Genomic DNA, 18,307 nt, shown 5'->3' with positions numbered 1-18,307 from the left:
ACTGACTTAGGTCGAAGCCATTGTTGTTCCCCACTGCAACCAGCTTGATCCCAGCTTGGAGGGCGGAATCATCCTGTGCTTCTTCACCGCTCCGTTCCGATTGGCTACTGTTCTACGGCCATGTTCCGTCTATCCCCACACATGTTATAAAAAAAACTGCCACAGGAATGGAGGGACGAAGGTAGCGTTTTTTGATTGGCCAGCTGTACGCATGCCCGAAACACTCAGCTGTGATTGGCTGAATGGGGGACTCCTGGCACCAGTGATTCCGCACTTTACTGGAATCGAGCTGAGCAAGCGTGGTTCCCTGAAAAAGTAGTAGTTCCCAACTGGAGTCGGAAATTTGACCATTACACGGGGCGAAGCTGGTACAAAACCACGTCGATCCCAGTGGTTGTGCGGAGCACTTAGGTTGAACGCAGCTCGAACTTAGGTCGATAACCCAAGTGTAGAATCGACCATAGATAGCTCCAGGCTGGACTCTAGAGTGCAGCTTTTCTTACTGCCTGAGGCGTGGCTCAGGTACGTTTGCTACTTGCCCTGAGCAGACAGAATAAGACCGTATTGCTGCAGTATCACAAGTTTTATTTGTAGCCCCCTCTGAGGGTTGTCTCTCCTTTCATGCTTTCTACCTGCCTCCTGTCCTTTTCAGGCACGAAAGTTGGAGCACGAAGAGACGTTAAATCAAAATATGGACAACCTCAGTCGAATGAATATAGCACTTCAAGGAAAGTACAACCAGATTGAGGAGCTGGAGAAGCGAGTCCAGAGAATGGGAGAGGTAAGTCTGGCCTGGTCTGCCTTCAACAGACTAGGCCAGTGATGGCGAACCTTTTCGAGACCGAGTGCCCAAATTGCAACCCAAAACCCACTTATTTATCACAAAGTGCCAATACGCCAATTTAACCTGAATACTGAGGTTTTGGTTTAGAAAAAATGGTTGGCTCCAAGGTGCACGTTTCTGAGTAAATTTGATGAAGCAACTGTGCAACTTTTCCAATGGGTGAATCACGACCCTAGGAGGGTTTACTCAGAAGCAAGCCCCATTGCCAGCAACCGAGCTTACTCCCAGGTAAAGGATCGTGCCCAGGCTAGCCTAGATGTGTGTGTGTGGGGGTGTGTGTGTGATTTTCCATCCCACCCCCACATGATGATCTCTGTGCATGTGTGCCCACAGAAAGGGCTCTGAGTGCCACCTCTGGCACCCGTGCCATAGGTTCGCCATCACTGGACGAGGCCAAGATCACCCAGCAGGCTTTATATGGCAGAGCGGGGAATCGAACCCGGTTCTCCAGTTTAGAGCCTGCCACTCGTAACCACTAGATCAGGGATGTACAACTCTGGCGCTTCAGATGTTCATGGACTACAACTCCCATCAGCCCCTGGATCTCAGATGTAAATAGAGAATCTTAAAAAACAATTCTGAGCATGTTATTGGCTGAAATGCAGTGAGAGTGCAGTGAAATGCAGTGAGAAGAAGCCAATTGGTGACAGCTTTGGTACCGCTCACTTACAAAGACCTATTCTTTAAATTCCTGTTTGTCATCATTCCAGTACTCTGATAAACTTTCCCCCCTTTTTCTTTTCCTCCCCAAAACCCTTCCAGTGCTCTCGCCTCATTCACAAGTGCTTGCTGTGAACAAACACCACCTCCTTTTATAGTAAATAGTCATTAGCAGCAAGTTTATCGCAGCGAACGCATTACTTAAAACCAGAGCCTCGCCATCTGTTCTGTTGTAACGTGGAAGGAAGTAGGATCACATTCCATTAAGAGAGGCTCAGTCAAAGAGCCCAATTGAGAAGGCTTTTTACGTGACGGGATCAAAAGACTCTGCTGTGCTCTTGGCTCAGTTTGCTCTTGCTTTTATGTAGCTTTTTATTTTTATTTAAAAACGCTTCATGATCCCAAAGTTGCCTGTAAGCCACGTGGCCCCGCAGACACTGTATTGGTGCCATGCAGTTTGGGCCATCACCAGCAGGGGGAGCTCTGCAGGCAGCTCACAGAGGTTGGGGACTTCCATGCAGTTCCCTACCACAGTGAGAGGGACTATTACTTCATCCCCTGGATTCCTTTATCAAATTTGGTACTTGTGTTTACAGATAGTTCTGCAGCAATAAAATCATAGGCACATCCAATAATTCATAAAAGGTAAAGTAGTTGTTAAGAGCTCGTGTATCTAGTCTGGAGGAACCGGGTTTGATTCTCCGCTCTGCCGCCTGAGCTGTGGAGGCTTATCTGGGGAATTCAGATTAGCTTGTGCACTCCCACACACGCCAGCTGGGTGACCTTGGGCTAGTCACAGCTTCTCGGAGCTCTCTCAGCCCCACCTACCTCACAGGGTGTTTGTTGTGAGGGGGAAAGGGCAAGGAGATTGTAAGCCCCTTTGAGTCTCCTGCAGGAGAGAAAGGGGGGATATAAATCCAAACTCTTCTTCTTCTATTATTTATTTAGATACTTATTCACCATTTTTCTTTCCAACTGGAATCCAAAGCAGCTCCTGACTTAACGCCATCCTTTCGAGTGGCATAAGTCCATTTAGCCTTACGGAGGGCTTTTCAGTGGCTGTGGGGTTTTTAAGAATATATTATGCCTCTCATTGCTGCCGGCAAGCCCTCTGGAGGTGGTGGGGCAGTGGAGTAGTGGTGCTATCTCTGGCCCTCTCGGGCCATGGTTTGGGCTGCCTGCAAGTATTTGGATGGGAAACCTCCAAGGAATACCAGGGTCGTGACATGGGCTCATTCCGCACATGCAGAATAATGCACTTTCAAACTGCTGTCAGTGCTCTTTGATGCTGTGCGGAATGGCAAAATCCACTTGCAAATAGTTGTGAAAGTGGTTTGAAAACGCATTATTTTGCGTGTGCGGAAGGAGCCATGGAGACAGGCAATGGTCAACCAGCTCCCAACACCTCTTTCCTTGAAAACTCCACTAGGGGTCACTATAAGTTACCCATGACTTGGCAGCAAGGAGAAGAAGAAGAAGAAGAAGAAGAAGAAGAAGAAGAAGAAGAAGAAGAAGAAGAAGAAGAAGAAGAAGAAGAAGAAGAAGAAGAAGAAGAAGAAGAAGAAGAAGAAGAAGAAGAAGAAGAAGAAGAAACAACAACCAACATGTGACTGCTTTTCTTGGTTAACACCTACTCCCTTCATTTCTCTTCGCTCTCATCCAAGGCGATGAAAAGATTTGATAGGTTCTTTTACCGAACTCTTCTGGAGTGCTCCAATGGTACACGTCTCTCACAGGGAACAGCAGATAATATTATTGAACATATTAGCCCAGATCCAGCAAGTTGCAGATGGATGTGGAAGTTTGTTTCCAAATGTCTTGTCCCTGGCTTCGCATGCATAGGGCAGAATCTAAAGTACTGTGAACAGAGGCCCCTTCCGCACACGCAGAATAATGCACTTTCAATCCACTTTCAATGCAGCTGGATTTTACTGTGCGAAATAGCAAGATCCACTTGCAAACAATTGTGAAAGTGGATTGAAAGTGTGTGTGCGGAAGGGGCCAGAGTTCAGCTTGCAGAATGGGATCATTCCCCCTTTCCCATTGCAGCTGCCGACTCACCATATCCTGCAAGTCTGGATAGCCCTCTGTTGAGAGTGCTTGACTGTGTATTCCTGCATGGCAGAGGGTTGGACTGGATGGTCCCTGTGGTCTCTTCCAACTGTATGATTCTATGGTTAAGGCAGTTAAAGTAGTTGCGTCCCTCTGTTCTCTGGTTGCCCTGTTTGAGAAATCCTGAAACCCTTGTATCAAAAAAAGTCCTTCCCCAAGCGAGAGCAATGATCCGTTTGCTGTTTCCTAGGAAAAGAAGACGCTGAAAGAAAAGCAACGGTTATTAAAAGGGAAGCTGCAACAAATGATGTCGAAAGCAGAAGACACTAACAGGTTTGCACAACTTTTGTGTTCAGTTGTGGGGAATTTGTCTGCTTTTAAATGGGAAAGGGCGAGGCAATCTGTATGCTACTGAACATTTTATTTTATGGGATAGCATCAGTGGTGGGATTCAAATAATTTAACAACCAGTTCCGGTGGTGGGAATTCAAATAATTTAACAACTGATTGTTTACAAGCACCATTTTAACAACCGGTTCTGCCAAAGTGGTCCAAACCTGCTGAATCCCACCACTGGATAGCATAATTAATGCTATTTTATCAAGGACAATCAAAGAGTTGTCTAGGGTAGCTGGTCAATTTAGGGGAACCTACTGGATAATTGTACTCTTGGCAATTAAGAAGGGGTAAGTTTATGTGTAATATGTAAGCAGATTATTTAGGGCAAGTTAGATTCTTGTCCCATAATGCTTTCCTTCCTTCTTTTCTTAACAGCTGCGTCGTAGTTCAGACAGAAATCTCCACTCTTCAGGAACAAATTAGTCATCTGGAGAACGTAATACATTCTCAGCATCAAAACTTACACGCTTTGATTCATCAGGTAAACGTATCCAATAAGGCAGTGGTTCTCAGCCTGGGGGTCGGGACCCCTTTGGGGGTCGCCTTTCACAGGGGTCGCCTAAGACTCTGTGCATCAGTGTTCTCTATCTGTAAAATGGATAAATGTTAGGGTTGGGGGGTCACCACAACATGAGGAACTGTATTAAAGGGTCGCGGCATTAGGAAGGCTGAGAACCACTGCAATAAGGGTTTAATAAGGATTTTTCTTCCATTTTCTCTGTTTATTAGAACAGTGATCCCTGGCCTTTATGAGCATGGGGCACCTTTAAAATTCTGAGGTAGTATGGTGAACACAGCCACAAAATGGCTGCCATAGAATGGCCTCCACAGGATGTGCAGCCAGCTACAAAATGGCTGCCCCGTCTTTCATTCAGTCACACAGAGAGGAGCCTTGTGCTGTGGTGGCAGCTGCTGACAAAGCCACATTTTTATAAATCTGTACATCCAATCAGATCTCCAGTGGCCAATCAGAAGCTTTGCTGGGTAAAGGCCCCGCCTACTTTGTATCCACCAGCATGTAATGGTTTAGAGCAGTGGATTCTAATCTGGAGAACCAGGTTCGATTCCTCACCACATGAACAGCAGGTCCTAATCTGGTGAACCAGTTTATTTCCCCACTCCTACACATGAATCCTGCTAGGTGACCTGGGGCTAGTCACAGTTCTCTCAGAACTCTCTCCGCTCTACCTACCTCACAAGGTGTCTGTTGTGGGGAGAAGGAAAGGAGTTTATAGGCCACTTTGAGACCATGGTTGAGAAAAACGGGGTATGAATTCATATCTTCTTCTAAAACTCTTCTAAAACACTTGTTGGACACCAGCAAAGATGGTGATGTGCACAGGTGTGTCCATGGGCACCCCTGTACTAGAAAATGTCCCTAATGGAGTGGGGGGCGGGGCGGGGGAGAATACCTGTCCCTGCTACGTCACTGCCCTTTTGGAAATGCACTGTAAGTTACTCACGCTGCTCTTCTTCAGCTCAGCTCAACCTCTTTAGGGTCTCAAGAGGTCACATCTCTGAATGCTTGAGGAACGGGTTCATCCTGTCTGTAATGTATATCTGTATAAATGCATGAACTGAGGCACCGTGCCATATTCAGGGTGCCATCTGACACGCTGCATCTGCAGAGGCATATTATGGAACAGCCAGTAATGTAGGGTAGCACCATTATGTTTTGTCTGGTACCTCTTTTAATCAAATGAACAAACACCGCCTTGGCTGTTAAATTGAAGCAGATTTACTGTGCAAAACAAATGCGGCACACTGTGTGGAGCTTGTGACAGTGAGAGATGGCATGGGTGTAGTGATTAAAAGCAGTGGAATCTTATCTGGAGAGCTGGGTTTGATCCCCTGCCCCTCCACACGAGCAGCGAACTTTAATGTGGATATCCACTTCTCCGCACAGTTCTCTCAGAACTCTCTCAGCCACACCTATCTCACAAGGTGTCTGTTGTGGGGAGAGGAAAGGAAGGTGACTGTAAGCCACTTTGAGACTCCCGAGAGGTAGCGAAAAGTGCGGTATAAAAACCAACTCCTCCTCCTCTTATTATTCCACCAACTTGGTGTAGTGGTTAGATTGTCAAGAACATAAGAACATAAGAACAAGCCAGCTGGATCAGACCAGAGTCCATCTAGTCCAGCTCTCTGCTACTCGCAGCTTGCAGCTCGTCAAATCACACCTTGTGAGGTAGGTAGGGCTGAGAGAGTTCAGAGAGAGCTGTGACTAGCCCAAGGCCGGTCAGCAGGATTGTAGGAGTAGGGAAGCAAATCCAGTTCACCAGACAAGAGTCCAGCGCTCATGTGGACGAGTGGAAAATCAAACCTTGTTCTTTAGATTAGAGCCCTCCTGTTCTTAACCACTACATGCTGGCTCTCCAAAGCAACAGCATAGTCAATAAAACACAACTGAGCTGATTGTTAGAAAAACCTACCAATTCTCACAGGTTGATAGCCAAAATACACGGCCATTGATGGAGTTGGAAAGGAAAGAATTAGTTTATGAAAAGAGATGGAAGAAGGATTTGCAAAAAGATGTCCCAGACTAGGATCTTGGAGACCCAGATACAAACTCCCACTCTTCTACGAAAGCTTGCCGAGCGACCTTGGTCCAGTCCCGTAGTCTCAGGCTAACCTACTTCACAGAATAAAACAGTGGTTTCTTTGGCTCCCCCTTGGGGAGAAAGATGGGCGGCAGCTGACTTCAGTATAAATATGGTTGGATTGGAGAAGATCTATATGGTGATGAGGATTGCTGTGTTACTAACATGTCCCTGTTTTCATTTCTAAAATATAATTACTATTTTTTTCCTATTCTTTTTCCAAAACTGCTTCTCCCGCCCCCAGCTTTTCTCATCTGTCTATGGAGGGGAGGGATCCCTTCAGTGGTGGGATCCAAAAATTTTAGTAACAGGTTCCCATGGTGGTGGGATTCAAACAGTGGCGTAGCACCAATGGAGCTGGGCAGGGCACAACTGGGGCGTGGCCTGGCATTCTGGGGGTGGGGCATTAATAATTTCTCTGTTACTGTAAAAAAACTCTTACTGTTAAAAAAAAGTTCCTAATTTCCAGCTGGTATCTTTCTGTCCATAATTTAAACTCATTATAGCAGGTCCTATCGTCTACTGGCAACAGAAACAGCTACTTCTCCTCCAACTGACTTCCTGTCAAATACTTAATACTTTCAAATGTTTAATTTTGTTTCTAGAAATCAAAAGAAGGATACTTTCCTTAAACAAGGAACTTGACCATCTTTCTAAAACATGTTTTTAAAACAGCCCAACAGGGAGAATTATCCCGTTTTCTACCTTCGCTAACCAGCCAAATAGGAAACAACAGGACTTTATGATTTTTGGACCTAATGGAATTTCTAACGGAAAAGCAGACCCAATTAGTAACCCCCTCTCGGCACACACAAATAATTAGTAACCCTCTCTTGGGAACTGGTGAGAACCTGCTGGGTCCCACCTCTGGATCCCTTCTTTCTCTTCATTCTGTAGGGTGTTCAGTGCTTTGAGCCGAAGTTTAAACTTAATTCATCAGTATCTTATGGAAAACTGTGGCTACATATTGAGGCTGCTTAACTGGTCTAAGATAAACTTGATTTGCATAAAGGGTTTTGAGACTTTGCCAGAAAAGTTTCCTGTAAAAGAATAGCTATGAATTGAAGGAGATTTATTTATTAGCAAACAGTTTTATTGCCATGACCTGGATAGCCCAGGCTGGTCTGATCTCAGTGTCATGTAGTGGTTAAGAGCAGGTGGATTCTAATCTGGAGAACCGGGTTTGATTCCCCACTCCTCCACCTGAGGGGCAGAGGCTTATCTGGTGAACCAGTTGTGTTTCTGCACTCCTACATTCCTGCTGGGCGACCTTGGGCTAGTCACCATTCTCTCTGATTTCTCTCAGCCCCACCTACCTCACAAGGTGTCTGTTGTGGGGAGAGGAAGGGAAAGGAGCTTGTAAGCCCCCTTGAGTCTCCTTATAGGAGAGAAAGGTAGGGTATAAATCCAAATCTTCTTCTTCATCATCAGATCTTGGAAGCTGAGTAGGGTTGAGCTTGACAAGTATTTGGATGGGTGATCTCCAAGGTATACCAGAGTTGTGACAGGAGCAGGGAATAGCAAACCACCTCTGAACGCCTTTTGCCTTCAGAGCCGCACCGGCGTTGCCATAAGTCAGATGTCACTTAATGGCAAACGCAGCATCCAGGGTATTTTTTTTTTACTGATTTTCATTATTTTCTATTGATTTTTACAGATTGAAGACTTGAATAATGAGCTAAGACTTCAAGATGAAAACATAGAATCCCTAAAAGAGAAGATTGGGACTCTACAGGCAAAGGTAAAGTAAAACGGGAAGGGAACTCCATAGCCATACCTTCACACAAAGTTCAGACAAGTTGAACTTACCATATCACCCCATCCTATTTGGGAGAATAATTTTTCTCCATTCCGTATTCTAATGGCAAGAATAAATTGACACACTTGTGATAAGCTAAACTTCATTCTCGGTTTATATGTGGCTTTTAAAACAGCCTTTCCTCTATATGCTAAAAAATGCTAACACAAATTGTTGTTTAATGCTCATAAATAAGGATTAATAAATTGGCTCCCAGCTGCAGTATTCCACACCTGTAAAATATATGATATGATCAGAGGTGGGATCCAGCAGATTCTCACAGGTTCCCGAGAGTAGGTTACTAATTATTTGTGTGTGCCAAGAGGGGGTTACTAATTGGTGATTTTGCCACCTGATTTTTGCCTAGTTACACCCCTCCTCTCAGCAGTAGCACGCAGAACTTGAAGCAGTCTAGCAGGAGGTGCACTGGCGTGCGTGGCAGCCTGCGCCTGCATGCATTCATTTCCCGCCCAAGGACCGGCACAGCGGCTGCGTCCTTGCTACAGCCCCGCCCAGCAATGCCCTGCCCCCAGAATGCCCGCCCACGCCCCTGTCGTGCCCCGCCAAGCCCCATTGGCGCTACGCCACAGTTTGAATCCCACCACCATGGGAACCTGTTACTAAAATTTTTGGATCCCATCACTGGATATGATATGATATTTAATTTGTATACCGCCCTCCCCCAGAGGGCTCAGGGCGGTAAACAACATTGTAAGAAAACAGTGACATAGGAATATAAAACCAGCAATTCAGTATAAACATGATAGCCAAAATATATGGCCATTGATGGAGTTGGAAAGGAAAGAATTAGTTTATGAAAAGAGGTGGAAGAAAATAGCAAAGTGAGATTTGAGTCCAGTAGCATCTCAGACACCAACATTTTCAGGGAATAAGTTGTTGAGAGTCAAATTTCCCATAGTCAGAGACTTGTCCAGCGGAGGGGTGAATCTGTGGTCCTTCCTGGCAGTGGAACACAGTACTGGTTGCCACCCCAGCATTTCTGCATCACAGGGGAGGAGCTGATGCTAAGTTGTTGTAGGCTTTCTGGGCTGTGTGGCCATGGTCTGGTAGGACTACCAGACCACAGCCATACAGCCCGGAAAGCCCAAAACAGCTCAGTTGCTGAATCCGGCCATGAAAGACTTCAAGCTGATGCTCGTTGGCTTGCACCCTCGTTTTGCTGCTGGAAACGCTGACAAATGGCTCCTGGACTTGCACCACTTCTGGAGTGCTTCCCAGCAGTGCGGGATTTTGTTGCCTTTTTGGATAGAGCTGCCCGAGTCTCAAAAGCTTACACCCTGAAAGTTTTATTGGTCTCTTTTATTGCAGACCAATATGGTTACACGGATGTAAAATAGTAATGGTGCTTGGTTCCCTGTGATCTTTGTGTAACAGTGTTAGGGGCTGATGTTAGAATTCCTGCTCTTAACTTGGGTATGGATTTGTATATCAAGACTCGTCGCAGCTGGCTCCACCCACTGAAAGAAGCCATTTTTCAACTGGCTTAGGCTGATAAAACTCTGGCAAATGAAAATACTAGATTCTTAAAATCTGTAGTCTGTCCGGGGGTGATAGTCGTTGATCACTAATTGCTGAAACAAATTACCAGAACTGAATGTTAATATATTGTCGAAGGCTTTCACGGCCGGAATCACTGGGGTGCTGTGTGGTTTCTGGGCTGTATGGCCGTGTTCTAGCATTCCTTCAGATCCTCTGAAGATGCCAGCCACAGATGCAGGCGAAACGTCAGGAGAGAATGCTGCTAGAACACGGCCACACAGCCCGGAAACCAGACAGCACCCCAGTGAATGTTAATATCCTGTGATGCCAAAGTGAAATCAATCTTGTGCGTTTCCTTGTTCCAGAATGAAGAACTGAAGGACAAAGTGCAATTCTGGTCTAGCCAGTCCAAATCAACAGCTTCCAAAGCAGTTTCCGCAAAGTAAGTCCTTCTTAATGCATTGTCAAAGGCTTTCACGGCCCGAATCACTGGGGTGTTGTGTGGTTTCTGGGCTGTATCTAGCAGGATTTTCTCCTGACGTTTCGCCTGCATCTGTGGCTGGCATCTTCAGAGGATCCTCTGAAGATGCCAGCCACAGATGCAGGCGAAACGTCAGGAGAAAATGCTGCTAGATACAGCCCGGAAACCACACAACACCCCAGTAAGTCCTTCTTAGTTCAGCCCACAGTGCCCATGGGTTTTGCCCGCACAGATCCTGTAACTCTCAGTGCATCTGTTTGGGGTGACCAAAGGGGCTACCTACTCCCCTTTTCCCTAGTGGAGAAGCTGGTTGGACTTACCCCAAGATCTCTCCATCCCTTCCCCGGTGACTTGAAGCATAGTATGACCTGACCCAGATAGCCCAAATTAATCTAATCAGATCTTGCAAGCTAAGCAGAGTTGGTCCTGGTTAGTATTTGGATGGGAGACCACCAAGGAATACCAGGCAGCGGCAGGCAATCTGAACATCTCTTGCCTTGAAAACCCCACCAGGGGTCGCCATAAATCAGATGTGCAAGACAAAAAATAGGCACAGGATCCGTTTGCACTAAGTATACATTTACAATTTTTCACCTTCTTCCTTTTGCAGGCTTGACGTGGCCACGCCGTACACCATGATAACGAGACTGCGCAAATAAGACGTCCCTGGGATCCTGTTCTTCTTCGACTTCCTGTTGAGGATTCCTCTCCTATGCAATTCTGTTTTGAAACATTCTGCATAGGAAAAGCACTTCCCTCGCAGCATGCTGGTTCGTGACTACGGCAGGACAGATGGTAGCCCAGGAGGGCCTTTCCAATCGAAGAAGCAGAGTCTTGATGTGAAGGAGGACTTGGAAGATGGCCACGAAGCGGTGGCGGAGGAGGAAACGGCTTTGCTTTTTATTTATTTAGAGACACACGGCTATAGAAGTGTGTTTGACTCCTCTGATGACAGAATTTTTCTGCTGTTAGAACTGATTCAGCCAGGAAATTCTTTGTGCCATACGCAAGGAGACGCATCCAGTTATACTGATAAATGTTTGAAGGGTGAATGAAACTGAACTTGAGCCTAGAATATAACAGTCTTGGGTCGAATCCCCACTTGAAATTTGCACGCAGATCCAAACCTGTTCGTTGTGAAACCGCGTCCGCGTCCTCTTCATCGGAGTTTCTCCCTCCCCACCACAGCCAGCACACAGCAGACACACCCCGTTGCAGAACTCTTAGCAATCCCCACTACCAGGCGAGCTCGCTTCGCCAGTCTCCCCTGATTGGCAGGCGTGCCTTGATGGGGCGGGACCTTTTCCCCTGCGGAAATGTACATTGTAGGGGTGTGATCAAAAAAACGTGTAAAATTTAACGTTTGACTGTGCAAACAGTTAATCGTTACCTGTGTAATCCATTAATGATTCAAAGTTACACGTTTGACTGTTTAACGTTTGCGTCCCCTTCTGCTGGCTGATTGCAAAAGCGGAAACGAAACCAAGGAAAGGCTGCGCGCGCATCGCAGTGCTGATTGGTTGCCCAAATTCCACATCACACTCCAGGGCAGGAAACGAGTCAGGGTTTCAACCCTCATCCCTCCCCTCAAATCAGCTCTGAACCGTGTCAATGGGGTCTGTGCCACTTGCAAACAGGTCCTGCCGGAACGCGGATTAACGGGGAGAACGAACTCCAGAAACGGAATCTGCCACGCAAGCAATGGGGAGGTCGTCCCTCAAACCTGGTTAGTTTGTGTTCTGAAACCTGGCTAAGACAGTAGTGGGGATTCGACCTTGCAGGCATGCCTACATGTTTGTACATTGCGGTGGGATGATGTGAGACCTCCACACGTAGCTGTGCTACACGTTTGAACTGGTTGAGCGGTCAGGCTTTGTTCTTCAGGTCGTCCTGAGAAATGTCTCGTGGGGCGTTGGGTCAACTTATGTGGGTAGGTGGCATGGGGAATTCCCAGCAAGAATTCTTTCTGCCTTGCTCTGTTTTTAGGAGTCTTTGGAGGCAGCCAGGTCTGTTTAAAGTGGCATAAAACCAATCCAAGTTCGTAGCGTATAGATCAGTGATGGTGAACCTTTTTAAGACCGAGTGCCCAAATTGCAACCCAAACCCCAGTTATTTATCGCAAAGTGCCAACCCGGCAATTTAACCTGTATGCTGACGTTTTAGTTTAGAAAAAACTAATTGGCTCCCTCTTCCTCCACCCCACCCGCTCGAGCAGGGGCCAGCCTGCTCTAGCCTCCAGTAAGTCCTGCATGTACCGCTCTGTGCCTTTCTAGCATCTCTGCCTCCTCTGCGCCCCCCCCCTCAGGTAGCAGCCACCCAGAGCACAGGCACCAGGCCCGCCAGCTGTGTCCTCCCTGCTCACCATGGTGCGGGCATGCTGTGCTCAGTGGCCCAGGCCAGCCTAGATGTGTGTATGTGGGGGGTGATTTTTTGTCCCCCACATGTTGAACTCTGTGCGTGCCCACAGATAGGGCTCCGAGTGCCACCTCTGGCATCCGTGCCATAGGTTCGCCATCACTGGTATAGATTGTGCATCTTTTGCTTAGGACAGTATGCCAATCATTATGTGATAGCAGGTAGATCACAGCAGCCCCCACTATTTTAGAAGCCATATCCAAGAAGGTTTGGGCAATTATGATCTGGGTTAGAGGGTCTTCTCTGAAGAGCTGTGTCTCTCAGAAACTGCTATGAGGTAGAGGGCCTTCTCTCTACTAGCATCCTGATTAGGGATGCTGGCAGAAGTATCCCCCTCTCCACAGTACTGGCTTTTTAGATGCCAAATGAAGTTCTGAGAACCAGCATGGTGTAGTGGTTGAGAGCAGGTGGACTCTAACCTGGAGAACTGGGTTTGATTCCCCGCCTCCTCCACATGAGCAGCTGACTCTTATCTGGTGAACTGGTTTTGTGTCCCCATTCTTACATTCCTGCTGGGCGTCCTTGGGCCAATCACAGTTTTCTCAGCACTCTCGCAGCGTTATTTACCTCACAAAATGTCTGTTTCAGAGAGAGGAATGGAAAGGAGTTTGAAAGCTACCTTGAGTCTCCTTCCAAGCATGAAAGGCAGGGTATAAATACAACTCTTCTTCCTCTTTTTGTGAGCTTTCTAAAATGAGTTTTCATTTCAAACTTGTTTTTTTTTTTGCTTTTTAAATATTGTTTTGTTTAAATCTGAATGTTGCCCAGTTGTGCCCCAAAATGCTCAGTGTCCCCTTTGCATGTTGGGCCAAATATGCGTCTCCACGTCAATTAACTAAATCAAGGCCAAATTGGCCAGTGTATACCAGATCCCAACTTGGAACAACTCTCGGAAGAAAAACAACTCACTGCAGAAAAAGTTTTTTTTTTTAAATCCCTAACCAGAATACAGATCTAAGAAAGCGAAGATTGCAAGCAATGAACTGTGCAAAACACCAATAAACTTTTATAAGCCTGCCTATGAGCTGTTTATTGGGGAAAATGTGGAAAAGGGGAACCGGCCAGTGACTGGGCAAGCCGGTGAAAATTTCAGCTGTTCTCACAACCCAGTGGGCCTTTCCCCACTTACCTTAAGCCCCACTCTACTTGAGGAGAGTAGCGCGTGGTCCCCCGACACTCCCCACTACCGGGGCGGCAACAGCGCAGCCACCCCGATGCTGCCGCTGTCGCGCCCCCTCAGCGCAAGGCATCCGTGGCGCTCTTGCAAAGGGCGCCTTTTGATGACGGTTGTGGGGACGCCCGGGCGCGCGCCACAGATGCCGCGCACTGGGAATTGCGCGCAGTGACCGCAGCCGAGGGAAAAGTGGGGAAAGGCCCAGTGTCAGAGTTGTAATGGTACATGGGGGCTCAAAGGGTTCTGCAGGATTGTTCTGGATCTGGCCGCTATAAGCAGAGTCTAAGCATTTAAGAGTCTTTGGCGGGGGGGGGGGGAATTAAAATCTAAAACCAATTTCATTTCGTTTAAAAGCTCTCAAAAATGACATGCACTGATCTTCGTTTTCCTTACCATTTCTGGGAAAGCTTGTTTATCTGCTGCAGCTGATCCGAGGAGGCCTTCCTAACGCAGAAATCTATACGCAAGTAATTGCAAATAGCCTTAAGGCAACACACATGCTACATGACTTGCAGATAATCCAGCACTTACAGCCCAATCTAGAGGGGCTCCAGCAGCTAGGGAGGCAGCAATACCAGAAACTCCCCAGCAGTGGTGGGATCCAAAATTTTTAGTAACAGGTTCCCATGGTGGTGGGATTCAAACTGTGGCGTAGCGCCAATGGGGCTGGGCGGGGCACGACGGGGGCGGGGCATTCCCGGGTGGGGCTGTGGCAAGGATGCAGCCGCTGCGCCAGTCCTTGGGCGGGAAACAAATGCATGCAGGCGCAGGCTGCCATGCACGCCGGTGCACCTCCTGCTAGACTGCTTCAAGTTCTGCGTGCTACTGCTGAGAGGAGGGGCGTAACTAAGGTAAAAATCACGTGGCAAAATCACCAATTAGTAACCCCCTCTCGGCACACACAAATAATTAGTAACCTACTCTCGGGAACCTGTGAGAACCTGCTGGATCCCACCCTTGCTCCCCAGTCACCTGAAAATCCTCCATAGGGCTTAATGGACTTACACCATCCTTTTGGGAGTCATAAGTCCAAAACCTGCACTGAGGGCATTCCCAGCTCGAAAACCTGGTGGAAGCCAATTAAAATCAGTTCCACCCCTTGGAAATGCACATAACCTGTCCTCATCTGTACCCCAGTCATACAGCTTTAGGCCAGTGTTTTCCAGTTTGCCACTTACACTGGCAAACGGGCTGGCTCCAAGAGCCAATCCCCCCACCCCCAACGGGGCCAGGTTCTTAAAAGTTTAAAGTAGCATCAGCAGACTATGTAAGAGCAGACTATGTAAGAGACTATGTAAAAGTAGCATCAGCAGACTAAGAGCAGCAATGGCGTAGGAGGTTAAGAGCTCATGTATCTAATCTGGAGGAACCGGGTTTGATTCCCAGCTCTGCCGCCTGAGCTGTGGAGGCTTATCTGGGGAATTCAGATTAGCCTGTGCACTCCCACACACGCCAGCTGGGTGACCTTGGGCTAGTCACAGCTTCTCGGAGCTCTCTCAGCCCCACCCACCTCACAGGGTGTTTGTTGTGAGGGGGGGAAGGGCAAGGAGATTGTAAGCCCCTTTGAGTCTCCTGCAGGAGAGAAAGGGGGGATATAAATCCAAACTCTTCTTCTTCTTCTAAGCATACACAAACATGGTCTAAAAATACAGTTTGCGACAACATGGTACATACAGCATGCAAAAACTTCCACGTTCTACTCTAGTAAGCAGTAAGAATGTCATAAGTTCTGCTAGATTCGATGGCATTTATTCCCAAGTAAATATGCAGCCAAGCATGTCCCCCAAGTCATTAAAGTCTCTCCATGCCAACAAAACATATTACTGTTAACAAAATTAGGGGCCGTTTTTGCAGCCGCCAGCACTAATGTATGCGTTCTTTCCTTTGGGGGGTTTCTGCTCTTTATTGGAGGCCAGATTGATTAAGCACGCTTCCCTTGTAGTCTTAACACTGGTACTTGAGCTGGGGAGATAAAGGTCGTCAGCTGTGATCTCTGGAGGCAAAGCCTGTTTTTATTTCAGTGATCACAGAAACTCAGCAAAGCCAAGAAATAGTGTGTTTCATCACCTCTTCAAATTGCAGGGTTTTGGACGTGTATGTCCATAGTACTTGGGAAGAAATTCTTGTGATATCTGTAGGCTTTGGAGGACTGAATGACTGAACTATTTTCAAATTGCTTATTGAACATCCTACGGATGGACTGAGGCAGTGGCGAACCTAGGCAAACTGGAGCCCTGGGCAAAACCTGCGTTTGATGCCCCCCCAATAACAACAACAACAACCTTTATTAGGCATTGAAAGAATAAAAGAAAGAAAGAAAACAAGCATTGGCAGGAAGAGGGTGGATTTAAAAGGAGAATCTGGGGAAATCTTTAGGGTGTGCCTGCTGTCAGGAGTGCAATTATTAAGATAGCAGCACCAAAATTTCAGAGTATCTTCATGACCCCCTACTGATGATACCACCCAGGTTTGGTGAAGTTTGGTTCAGGGGGCCCAAAGTTATGGACCCTCAAAGGTGTAGCCCCCATCTCCTATTAGCTCCCATTGGAAACAATAGAGGATGGGGACACTCCCTATGGGAGTCCATAACTTTGGACTCCCTAAACCAAACCTCACCAAACCTGGGTGATATCATTAGGATAGTCTCCTGAAAAATCCCTGAAATTTAGGTGCTGCTAGCCTAAAAACTGTGCCCCCTGCAGGCAAAAAACAGGAAAAAATGAAATTTCAAAAAAAATCCCACCTGCATTTTTGGCGCCCCCCCCCCCCCAAGGTGGCGCTCTGGGCAACTGCCCACTTTGCCCAATGGGAGGAATGCCTCTGGACAGAGGAGTGATCCAAAGGGTAATGCGGAAGAAAGGAACGGAACTGATTTGATCACACAACTGCAAGAGGAACTGGGTATGCAGAGACTCCCCACCATTCAGTCCCACAAAACTGGAATATCTGAAGCTTGAGCCTCCCTGTTGGTCGTCAGAAATAGGGCTGAAATATTGCAGTAAACCTGAAAGCACCAGGAATACTGCTTTTGTGCACACCAGTTCTCACAGTCTGCTCTTAAGAAAAGCAGAGAAATTAATAGGGTTGCCAGGTCCCCAGGGACGTAGGGGGGAAAATGGCACTTGGGCCACCCCCCCCGTGGCCCCACCCCCCACTTACCTTTTTCTGCCGGCTGAAAACAGGCCAGTCTGGTGGGGTGGGATGAGGGGGGAAGGGGCGGGGTCAGGAGGTGATTTTCAGCCCCAATCAGTGGGCACCCGGTGCATGGCTCCTCCATACCCCTTATAGCTACGCCTCTGCAGGTCCCCCTGGCCACTGGTATGGGAAGGGTGAAGGTAAGGTTGCCAGCTCCAGGTTGGGAAACTCCTGAAGATTTGGCGATTAAGACTGGGGAGGAAAGGGACCACCCTCCAAAGCTGTCATTTTCTCCGGAGAAATTGATCTCTGTAGTCTGAAGATGAGCTGTAGAATCATAGAATCATAGAGTTGGAAGAGACCACAAGGGCCATCAAGTCCAACTCCCTGCAGTGCAATGTTATTTATTTATTTATTTATTTATTTATTTATTTATTTATATACCGCCCTCCCCCGGAGGGCTCAGGGCGGTGAACAGCATAAACATAAATAGAGCACACACGACTAAAAACTAGAATTCATTAAATTAGTTTCCTGGCTCTCTATAAAATAAACCCCATCTCATTAAAACGCAGCATACTAAAATCAACATAATAGATGGCACCTACTATCAAATCCCCTAAAAGAAAAGGAGGGAGGGGGCGGCAGGATCCACTGATATTATAGGAAGGGGATTCCCAGGTCCCACCTGGAGGCTAGCATTCCTGGCAATTAGTATTTTAGGATGACTGTTGTTCAGGACTGGGATCGTACACAGACCTGGCTTTGAGCCTCCTCAAATCTTTGTGTGTTTCGGTGAAGATGACTGTAGTGTAGTCTGTAGGACAGCTCTGTTTCCCTCAGTGTCGTCAACTCATACAGTGTGGCCTGCTAGGTTCTTCACAATCTCCCAGCTTTTGCAGTCTAGGCAGTACATTCAGGAGACAACCTGTACGTACTTGGAAGAACTAGAACAGTATTGGTTAGGGTCTTGGAAGCCACCTGTGGCACTCCTGGCCACCATTACCCAATGGGACATCCACCCCATATTTCAGGAAAGTGGCCAAGGTCTTGGGCTGATGGGGCTTGCAGTGGGCAGGTGGTTTCCCCCTTAAAAGAGCTACTACTGAAGGAATGGGCAAGCTGTAGGCCTCCCTAAAGCGGCAGCCTCGTGCCAGAGCAGGTTTTGGTTGAGGGATATTACAGTTGTGGAACATACCCAAATATGCCCAAATGTTCCCACCATTATTTCAGCAATCAACATTTAGTG

General features: G+C 47.2%; 1 protein-coding gene across 1 annotated transcript in view; it reads left to right on the top strand.

The window, feature by feature from the left end:
• Positions 1-11,531, top strand: part of CCDC68 (coiled-coil domain containing 68) — a 39,464-nt gene extending 27,933 nt beyond the window's left edge. Inside the window, exons 6-11 of the mRNA XM_048504118.1 lie at positions 653-781; positions 3,807-3,889; positions 4,331-4,436; positions 8,213-8,296; positions 10,219-10,295; positions 10,945-11,531. Coding sequence (XP_048360075.1) covers positions 653-781; positions 3,807-3,889; positions 4,331-4,436; positions 8,213-8,296; positions 10,219-10,295; positions 10,945-10,993 — 528 coding nt within the window. The 3' untranslated portion in view covers positions 10,994-11,531. The remainder of the gene's footprint in view (positions 1-652; positions 782-3,806; positions 3,890-4,330; positions 4,437-8,212; positions 8,297-10,218; positions 10,296-10,944) is intronic.
• Positions 11,532-18,307: the final 6,776 nt, after the last annotated feature.

The sequence above is a fragment of the Sphaerodactylus townsendi genome, linkage group LG07, assembly GCF_021028975.2.
Source record: "Sphaerodactylus townsendi isolate TG3544 linkage group LG07, MPM_Stown_v2.3, whole genome shotgun sequence".
Taxonomy (NCBI): Eukaryota; Metazoa; Chordata; class Lepidosauria; order Squamata; family Sphaerodactylidae; genus Sphaerodactylus; species Sphaerodactylus townsendi.
The sequence above is the reverse complement of the archived record's forward strand: the minus strand, read 5'-3'. Positions and strand labels throughout refer to the sequence as shown.